The sequence below is a fragment of the Rhinoderma darwinii genome, chromosome 5, assembly GCF_050947455.1.
Source record: "Rhinoderma darwinii isolate aRhiDar2 chromosome 5, aRhiDar2.hap1, whole genome shotgun sequence".
Taxonomy (NCBI): domain Eukaryota; kingdom Metazoa; phylum Chordata; class Amphibia; order Anura; family Rhinodermatidae; genus Rhinoderma; species Rhinoderma darwinii.
In genome coordinates this window covers 86,413,399-86,423,919 of record NC_134691.1, presented here as the reverse complement: position 1 = coordinate 86,423,919, position 10,521 = coordinate 86,413,399, and the positions used below count along the sequence as shown (strand labels likewise).

Sequence of the window (10,521 nt, the reverse complement as noted above, 5' to 3'; positions counted from 1 at the left end):
CATTACGTCCGTAATTGACGGACGTATTTCGGCCGCAAGTACCGGACCGAACACAGTGCAGGGAGCCGGGCTCCTAGCATCATACTTATGTACGACTATAGGAGTCCCTGACTCGCTGCTGGACAACTGTCTCGTACTGAAAACATGATTACAGTACGGGACAGTTGTCCGGCAGCGAGGCAGGGACTCCTAGCGTCATACATAACTATGACGCTAGGAGCCCGGCTCCCTGCACTGTGTTCGATCCGGTACTTGCGGCCGAAATACGTCCGTCAATTACGGACGTAATGACCTCGTGTGAACATACCCTTAGAATATCATCAAAAAGTTAATTTATTTCAGTGATTCAAAAAGTGAAGCTCATATATAGATTCATTACACACAGAGTGATCTGTTACCAGCATTTTTTCTTTTAATGTTGAGGATTATGGCGAACAGTTAATGAAAACCCAAAATTTAGTCTCTCAGAAAATTTGAATATTGGGTAAAAGTTGAATATTGTAGACTCCTGGTGTCGCACTATAATCAGCGAATCAACACAAAACACCTGCAAAGGTTTCCTAAGCCTTTAAAAAGAACTGGTCTGTTCAGTGATCCAAAGTCCTGGTTTCAGATGAAAGTAAATTTTGCATTTCATTTGGAAATCGAGGTCCCAGAGTCTGGGGGAAGAGTGGAGAGGCATCAAGCCAAGTTGTTTGCGGTCCAGTGTGAAGTTTCCACAGTTAGCGATGGTTTGGGGGCCATGTCATCTGCTGGTGTTGGTCCACTGTGTTATATCAAGTCCAGAGTCAGCACAACCGTCTACCAGGAAATTTTAGAGCACTTTATACTTCCCTCTGCTGACAAGCTTTATGGAGATGCGGATTTCATTTTGCAGCCGGACTTGGCACCTGCCCACACTGCCAAAAGTACCAATCCCTGGTTTAATAACCACCGTATCACTGTGCTTGATTGGCCAGCAAACTCGCCTGACCTAAACCCCATAGAGAATCTATGGGGTATTGTCAAGAGGAAGATGAGGCACCAGACCCAACAATGCAGACGAGCTGAAGGCCGATATCAAAGCAACCTGGGCTTCCATAACACCTCAGCAGTGCCACAGGCTGATTGCCCCCATGCCACGCGGCATTGATGTAGTAATTCAGGAAAAAGGAGCCCCGACCAAGTATTGAGGGCATATACTGTACATACTTTTCAGTAGGCCAACATTTCGGTATTAAAAATCATTTTTGAAATTGGGCTTATATAATATTCTAATTTTCTGAGATACTACATTTTGGGTTTTCATTAAATGTTACCATAATCATCAACATTAAAGAAAAAAATGCAGGAAATAGATCACTCTGTGTGTAATGAATCTATATAATATAGGAGTTTCACTTTCTGAATTTAATTACTGAAATAAAATGAACTTTTTGATGATATTCTAATTCATTGAGAAGGACTAGTATTCCTTGCACCATGATGCTTTACCAGTCAATGTTTGTGCTAGAAGCCAGTGGCCCATAGCTAAACTGCGTACAGAACTGATAAATCGTAATATTCATGGATTGACCTCAAATAAAAGTATTGACCATTTAAATTACTTTTCAAAAATTAGACAAATCTCCCCTCTTAAACTAATTGTATGGATCAAAGTAGCACATTCCAGAGCATGTAAATGTAGAGAGTCCAATCCACAGATAAGAAGTTTTCATTACCGCTCTAGTGGCCAGTAGTACAGGACAAATCTTTCCCTATGGAAGATGCTGCGGGCTCTGGTTCAACTGGGATCTGTGGTTCCACCATCAATGAAAGACGTCCACCCCAATAGGAATCCAATGATTTACCGTAGAGCAGAAGCTGACACAGCAAAACCTACGGTTGGGCAGGAAACAGACGTTCTGTGTGTTTTTAATGTGATATGCTTATTATGTTATGACTTTTGTGAGGATAATAAAAAGAGTTAATATAAAGCTGTATGTATGGTGCCGCCCCATGTTAGGTAAATCAGTGGATCCCGATGGACGTATTTTTCCATCGATGGAGGAACCACAAATCCTAGCCAAGCCTTGATGAAGCAGCGCCTGTAATGTTCTTCGCCTTCTGCATTGTACGAAAAGGAGCCGTGTCTTCCTGGAAAATAGGTCTTGCACTTCTCACCATTCGAGCAGTAAAGTAAAACTGCCCCTCGTAAAACAACATTTCAGTAAAAGTCTACAAAAAGTTAATCAACTTTTTATGCAAATGCTTTCCTTTATCTGGTGCCGATTTTGAGCTACATTTTGTGGTCTCCACCGTTCCCACCTTAAAAGAATGTAAAAATCCAGCTGGTTCCTTCCTTGAATCTGTACGATTTATTTCTTATTTTTTTTATCAGCTTACTGCAATATTTGTGACTTAAAAGGGTTGCCTGGTTTGGACAGTACTTTTTGTTAGAAGGTTCCCCTGACAAACTGATTACAGGATATCTCGCTGCTGGAACCCCCAAATTTGTAGGGGGACCTCTGCAGGGCCACTACAGGAAAAATTAAGCATTGAAACTAATAGGCTGTCTAAGTAATGAACAGGTGTGTTGGGTCCACCAAAGTACGAGACGACCTTTATAGCTGCTCTCTGCTCAGGCTAATAGATGAGAGTACGGACTCAAAATACCCAACTAGGGAGTTTGAAAATGGGTTTTCTAAACTAGACAACCCCTTGAACAGCGTAGCTTTAAAGGGAATCTTTCGGCCCTAAAAACTGCTTACAGCGCTATATACAGGCTAGGGAGTGCAGCTTAATTATACGGATGGTGTCAGTCATGCAAGTTGCATTTTAATTACCCCACACAGACGACCCCTTGATATTCAAGTGCTCCAGGCTCTCCTCACTGAACGCTGACAGTCCCTCCTCTCTGAATGATGGCTCTAGTGTCCAATCAGGAGACAGCTAGAGACATGCAGAGGGGAGGGGCTAAAGCACTTGAACATCAAGGAGCTGCCTCGGGAGAACTTGTGAATGCGTTGCCGGAAGCATCAAAAACGTACATTTTTGGGTAACGCAACTTGCATGACCTACACCACTGGCATGGTTACACTACACTCCTCATCCTGTATAAAGTACGGTCAGCAGTTTTGAGGGATCAAAACTGCTGACAGATTATTTTTAACCATGTAACGTCATCTCCGCTCCCAACAATGCACTGCCCTCTGGTATCAGGAATCCAGCAGAATTTAGCATTCTGTCTGAACACAAAATAAATCCCCATATAAATTAAAAGGCAGAAGATGAATATAGACAATGATTTAAAAATGTTCAATAGCTTTAAATAGATGTTGTAGGAAATTAATTTTCCTTTAAGCCTTTTGTGTTCTTTAGGAGACCGCAGTAGATGCGGACTACTGAGACAATCACTAAACTAAGGGAGTAGTCCAACAAATCCAACTCACACACTGTAAAGACCATACAGACGACTGTAATGGTGTATATGACAGGTAGCAATAGTGGTCCCTTAACATCTTAACCATTTTGGTACTTCAAAGGAGAATGTGGAAAACTCTGCAGCTACGATCTCGTGAAATAAACAGAACTATAACATTAAAGTCCTGTACAGTATTGTCAGTCTATTCCAGGTTTCTTGCTTTTAGGCAAAATGTAAGACGACGGTGAACGTAAAACAGGTAAAATGTGGTGTGTGTCGGAAGTTGTTAACAGTTACATATGACTTTATTCCAGGAAGGGTAAAAACCCAAATGAAGAATAAAAAAAAAGCTACTGTACTGTCAATCAACAGAATGAAATGGAAACAATGACTAGGTAGAGAAGACCTTTCAGTGTTGATGGTGATTCTCTGATGTGAATATACTACTTATATAGCCCTTATACTGCTATAAATAATATAGCATCAGTCCACTACATGTAATATTCACTGGGTGTTCTATGGGCTTAAATTTCCTTTTTTTTTGCCAAAAACCAAATCAACCAGCCCCTTAATAATTCGATTTCCCCCACCCCACTGTGACTGTGCAGCTTCTGAAGAACTAGATTTTACATTAAAAAGGAGCATAGTGACTGCTGCTGGTGTAGCATCCCAGAAGGCATGGCTATTGGTTAACAGGGCGGGAGCTGCTTCTCAATAAATTGCTTGATGTCTGTCATTTCCTGATGGAGAAAAAAACCAAAATATATATTATTGCCAAATGTTACGAGAGTCGGAGGGGATCGTGAACGGGTTTAATCAAATGCAATAAGAGTCGAGTTCGTTCCTAAAATTTTGAAATCCTGACCATTTTTGACACATTAATAAAAAACTCCATAAATAATTTGGCACTTGGTGGGTCCACTGCATCTGCTTCAGATCATAGTGAAGTTCCGGTCTCAGGCATCAGCACCTGAGTAGGGGCATGTGTTAGGGACTGTTGCTCCTGTTCAACTTTTATGAGCTAACACGTGGATACTTGAGAAATATACTTATTTTGAATGTGATAAACAAGTACATTGTTTGTTACATCAAAATTTAATTTGGGCCATAAAAACGAGTGACAATTAATGAGACAGCTCGGCGCTCGTTTGCTCCTTTCACAAGTAGCTATGATTATTAATGTATGGGGACGATAATATTTTGTGCTGCACGAACGATATACGATCAGCAACTAAATGAACGTACGTTTGCCCGATCTTTGGCCCGTGTAAAAGGGCCTTAAGACTTCATTCACATCTGTATTCGGTGTTTCCGTTGCTCTGCTCCGTCATAGAGCAGAGCAATAAAAATACTGGAAGTACCGTATCCGTTGCATGATGGAAACCAACGGCGCTCCAACGGAACCCATTGACTTTAACCCTTCCTGGACCAGACTAATTTTCGGTTTTATGCTTTTGTTTTTTCCTCTCCGCCTTCAAAAGGTCAAAGCTCTTATTTTTTTGTTGACATGGCCATATGCAGGCTTAATTTTTACAGGACAAGTTGTACTAGTACAATTTAATATTATGTGCGATGTACTGGAAAGCTGTAAAAAAAAATTCAGAATGGGTTGGAATTGGAAAAAAAACAGCAGTTCCTCCGTTTTCTTACGGGTTTCTTTTTTACAGTGTTCAATGTACGGTGAAAATGACATTACCTTTATTCTGCAGGTCACTATGATCATGGAGATACCAAATGTATATAGTTTTTGTTATGTTTTAGTACATTTAAAAAAAAAAAATTGACCGTTCGCCATATTGTGACCCCCACAACTTTTATATTTGTGTACAGCATAAGGCGTCTTTTTGTACGTGGAAAGATGTGGTTTTTATGGATACCATTTGGGGAGGTGTCTGGCATTTCGATCACTTTTGATTTAATTTTTTGTGGGGGTTGAAGTGGCAAAAACAAACTGCGAACCGGCCATTTTGATCTTTTTTCCCCACTACCAATGTATTGGATAAATATTTTTATAGTTTGGGCATTTTTGGACGTGGGGATACCTATTGTGTTTATGTTTATTTATTTTTATGTGATCTAGGGAAAGAGGGGTAATTTGAATTAAAAAAACAAACTCTTTTTTACATTTTATTTAGGGGCTGGAACATGCGATCATTAGATCGCTTATGCCATATACTGCAATATCACAGTCTATGGCAAAATCAGTGTACTGCCACAGACAGGTCTCAATAGCAATCTTCCTATAGCTGGGCTGGGAGTGTTCACAAGGCTCCCAGCTGCTATAGGATTACACTGGATCCCGCCGATGTGACCGGCTCCACAGCGAAAGAGGAGGTAAAAAACCCTCAGATGCCGGTGGTCACATCTGACACCGGCATCTGATGGGTTAAACGCAACACAGCAGAGACCCGGCAGCTATGGAGCCCGATCTGCTTCTGAGCCGGCGCCATTTTTAAAAACCCTTTCCCAACGTAAATAGGCATATTAGTGACGGGAAAGGGTTAATGGGTTGCGTAAGGTCTCCGACATGGTTGCCATCATTTTGCCAGCTATGGTAGCGCAGCATATTGCACTATTTTGTCTGGCAAAAACAACGGATTCTGTGACTGAGGCCCCTAACGGAGCCTCCAAACCAGATGTGAACAGCCCCTAGTGTATTGTAGTTTTGTTAAATCTGCAGTCCATGCATATATTCGTTAAGGGAAGCTACAGTACGAATTGTAATTATTCATATGAAGCCTTTTAGACTGAGAACGGGAGTCTCATAGACTTACATAGAGAAACGGGCTTCCGGTCCACACAAGACGACGTGTGACTCGGACAGTCAGTATACAGGTCACGTGACTGAACGGGGAGCCGCTTGGTGAGAAGATAAATATAATGTATATGCACAAGTTGCCCATTACAAACGGGCACAGCAATAACATGGGAGTTCTTCTTTAATGAATCGTGAATAATTACCTGATTGCAGGAGCTGTGTGCCAATCCTGGGTAGGTCTTGAAATTGACATTTACTGGGTTTATTATGTTTTTCAGTTTCTCCGAAGTGATAGTACCAAACATAAGAGGAACTAGTGGATCACTTTCCCCGTGGCACTGGAGAACAGATACTTCTTTGTTGGCACTATTAGCAGCAGCCTGGCATACAAGTATACAAAGGAGAACCAACATTAGTTACTGCAAAATGGAAAACATTTTAGAAACTGTAATGGTAAATCTAGTTAAAACAATCTTCTGGTAGATACAGGACAGAAAATCCTATTGGGCCGAGTCTTTAAGCTTAGACCATTCATTTCCAGAACAATGGGGCTGCTGTGTTCTAGAAAACAGATGAACCCCTCTGGAAATGCTCAGAGACTTAAAGGGGTTTTCTGGGACTTTGATATTGATGGTCTATCCTTAGATAGCGGCTGTGCTTGATATTGCAGCTCACTACGGTTTAGTCCCATTCAAGCGAATGGGACTCAGCAGCAATACCAGGCACAGCCACTACCAAATGTATGGAGCTGTACTCCTTCAGTCAGCTGATCATTGGGGTGATGGGAGTCGGACCCCCCCCGATCTGATATTGATGGCCTATATGTTAAGGAGTTTATCCGTCAGAGGTCCCCTTTAGGGGGATTTTCGGTTTAACCAAAGCGGTCTGTTGGCCTAGGCATCTTACACATTTTTCATTTGTTCGATTAATAGCAGGAATTTTAGAAAGTGGTACACTTCTAAAAATCATGGATATATTTTTGAAGGGGACCTGTTAGGGCCTGTTTACATCTGTGTTGAAGGCTCATTTTGGAGCATCCGTCACAGATCTGACTAAAAATACCGGAAATAAAAGTGCAGCATGCAGCGCTATGGTTTCTAGTAAGACCACCAACACCCTGACGGAACCCATTTAAGTCAATGGGTTCTGTTGGTCGCAGATAGTGTTCGTCATAAAACGGAACTGGCACTTCCGGTATTTTTGTTATTCTACTCTTCTGACGGAGCAGAACGGATACACGGACGCAGGTGTGAACAGGCCCTTACGTCTCCTGACATGTATCTTTTAGTAAATATTTGTCTTCTCCATGAATTAACAAATCTGGAGCATCTTTTACTCTTAGTACTCTGTGTTGTGCTGTTCCTCAGTTATTCCTCCTGGAAATGTATAAATAAATGAACAGCTTGGTGTTACCATTCTCCTGGTCAATAGATCGGGACATCTTGGTAACTTGCATTTGAGGGACTGGAATGAAATAATTAACGACCCTGGTTTGTTAAAGGGTTATTCCCATCTCAGACATTTATGGCCTATCGACATGTCTGATAAATACGGAACCCTGGTCTGAGACGCTCACCTATATTGAGAACGGGGATCACCCTACTCTGGTGAGGCGGCTGCCGATTTCATGTAGGGACTATGTAGAGGTGTGCCCACGCATGCTCTATCCATTCCGTTCAATGGGAGCTCCGAAAACAGCCTAGCAGCGCTTTACTCGGCTGTTCCTGTAACACCCTCAGGACCTAATGAATCGAGTGACACCCTTTTTTGATACAGGTGCGTGTTCAAGAGCTGGGACGGTCAGGAAGATGTCAGTAGCGTAGCGCGAGACAGCAAGCACTTCCCCCTCCCTCCTCCCGTGTGATCTCTGTCGACTTCCGGTTGATGGCGTGAGTGATCCAGGTGCTGTGCTCCGTGCCCCATGCCTCGAGCTTCAGCTCCCGCTCTCCATTTGCCACGCAGGGTAGCCTCTGCTACACAGCACTCACTCCTCATCTGATCTTATGCCAATGTACCTCCTACACCTATGCTTGACCGCATTTTGGATGGACGGGAAATAACCCAGGAGCACAGATCAGTACAGATTGAATGGCAGTACCTTGTCTTCACCAGGTACTCTCCGGAACAGACCCGCAATACAAAAGGTTAGGTGTCCTGCATATGCTCCAGGTGCTCAATATACTGGGTGCAGAAATTCTATATCCTTCTTTGGTCATAATGTGGGTTGGTTATTTGCAAACTAATATATATGATATTATGATTAAATCCAGGATAAGATAAGTGATAAGTTATAAGTTGTGTGGCATAATCACGCTAAGGAAGATGCATTCTCTGCAGGACGGTTAATATTGGGAAATTAAAGATCAAGGTATACGAGACTATGCAGTGCTGCTGGGAAATAACCTAGCAACAAGGAAGATTTGGAAATTCTCAATGGGATATCTAAACGCTAAAGAAAGTAGTGTCTATATCTTTGGTGTCTGTTTACTGGTCTTTTTGTTTTTTTTATTGCTGTCTCATTGCATATGAAGGGTAACATGGTGAGACGAAACCAGACTTTACCTGCAAAAGGGGAGGTAAACGTGGCCACACAAAGAAGATCTGGGGCCGCAAGTGATGTAACCCCAAGTAAACTAGGATCGGCACAGGAGGATACCAAAGAGAAAGTTAACTCCAACACCCAAGGTAAAATGGAGAGGTATCTTAAAAATATGGATAGTTGAAAGGAGCGGCAGGAGGTGCAGGACGAGTGCATAGGGGAGAGAGTCTCCAGAGTGAGAAGGCATGGTGGGGAAGAGGTCTCTAAAGGGGACCCCCTAGACACAGAGGGGGGGGGGGCAGAAAGCTCTCCGCAGAATTTAAACAACTTAAATAACCCTGTTGGAACAAATTTTAAAAGTGGGACTTGACTCAAAACAGACGTTAGAGAATCTCCAAAAGGAGATGAATGGACCAAGATCTGATATTACTCTAATAAGAGAAGACATAAGACCGATGCGTGAAAGAGTGGCAGAAGCAGAACATAGAGTTGGGGAGGTGGAACATTCTGCTAACACTATGGCAAAAGAGTTGAAAAACTTGTGTACTTCTAATCAACAGCTGATGCAAAAAATAACGGATATGGAAGGCAGGTCCAGGCGAAACAATGTAAAGGTGGTGGGATTCCCTGAAAAATCAGAGGGAGGGGATTGTGTTAACTTTCTAGCGGAATGGATTGCAAGGACTTTGGGAAAAAAAGGACTTTTCTTCGCTATATGGGATTGAGAGGGCGCACAGAATACCGTTACGTGCGGCAGTGGCAGAATCGGTCCCTCGTCCCATATTAGCTAAATTTGTTTGCTCATTAGATAGGGATTGTTTACTTAAAAAAGACAGAGATATGCATGAAGTAAAAAAAAAAAAAAGGTTGATGGAGAGAAATGTTAAAGTACATGCTTTTGTTTCCAGCCAAATTAAGAGTTATTTATCAGAATGAGTCAATTTACTTCAGGTCTCCAAAGGAGGCAAATGATTGGTTAGAGATCAAGATAGGATAGATTTATATTGGGGGAAGGGAGGACAGGATAGGACATGAGGTATAGGGGTCCTGTGGTCTACGTGCAGATTTATTTTATGTGGGCAGTACAGGTCGTAAGTGGGAGGGGGGGGGGGGGTTTGTTTCTTTTTTTCCTCTCTCTCTCTCTCTCTACCCGTACTGTCATGCCTTTCTACATTCGATATTAGGTGACTGTAATGACACGAGTGATATGTCGGAATATTAGAGGTTTAGCTGAGAGATCTAAGAGGGTAGCTATTTTTCAAATGATAAAAAAAAATAAAAAAATCATGGAATAGTATGCTTGTTGGAAATACATCTAACAAACGAAAAAAAAAAAAAATATGCTATCCAGAAGATGGTTTGGGTCAGAAATACATGCTGTATATTCAAATTTCTCAAGGGGGGGGGGGGGTGAGCATGTTAATACACAAACTAGTGCAATATAAAATCTTACAGGAAAAGGTAGATGTATCGGGAAGAGATATCTTTTTGGATATTCAAATAGGTGGTCAGAGATTAATTCTGGCATTTGCGTACATTCCACCACCGTTTTCATTGTTCGTTTTGACTGAATTATGTAAATTTCTAGTAGATAAGAATAATGTACCATTATTTGCAATAGGTGATTATAACGGCGTGATGGAAGAAGGGTTTGATAGGCCAAGTTTAAACGGCAGGTCAGAATCAAGAACTGAGACTTTATTAAGTACGTTTGTAAAGGAGGTGGGATGGGTAGATCTTTGGTCGTCAATTAATCCCTATGGGAAGCAATATTCTTGCTTTAATAAAACAAGTAATACCTTGTCAAGAATAGATATGGTGTCACGTTGGGTACGTGGACCC

At 41.8% G+C, this 10,521-nt stretch overlaps 1 protein-coding gene across 1 annotated transcript in view; it reads right to left on the bottom strand.

Moving 5' to 3' along the window:
- Positions 1-294: 294 nt before the first annotated feature.
- LYPLA1 (lysophospholipase 1) overlaps positions 295-10,521 on the bottom strand; it is a 36,935-nt gene continuing 26,708 nt past the window's right edge. The window contains exons 8-9 of the mRNA XM_075826244.1: positions 6,344-6,520; positions 295-4,122 (exon numbers count right to left, since the gene is read on the bottom strand). Of these exons, the coding sequence (XP_075682359.1) occupies positions 4,072-4,122; positions 6,344-6,520 (228 nt within the window). The 3' untranslated portion in view covers positions 295-4,071. The remainder of the gene's footprint in view (positions 4,123-6,343; positions 6,521-10,521) is intronic.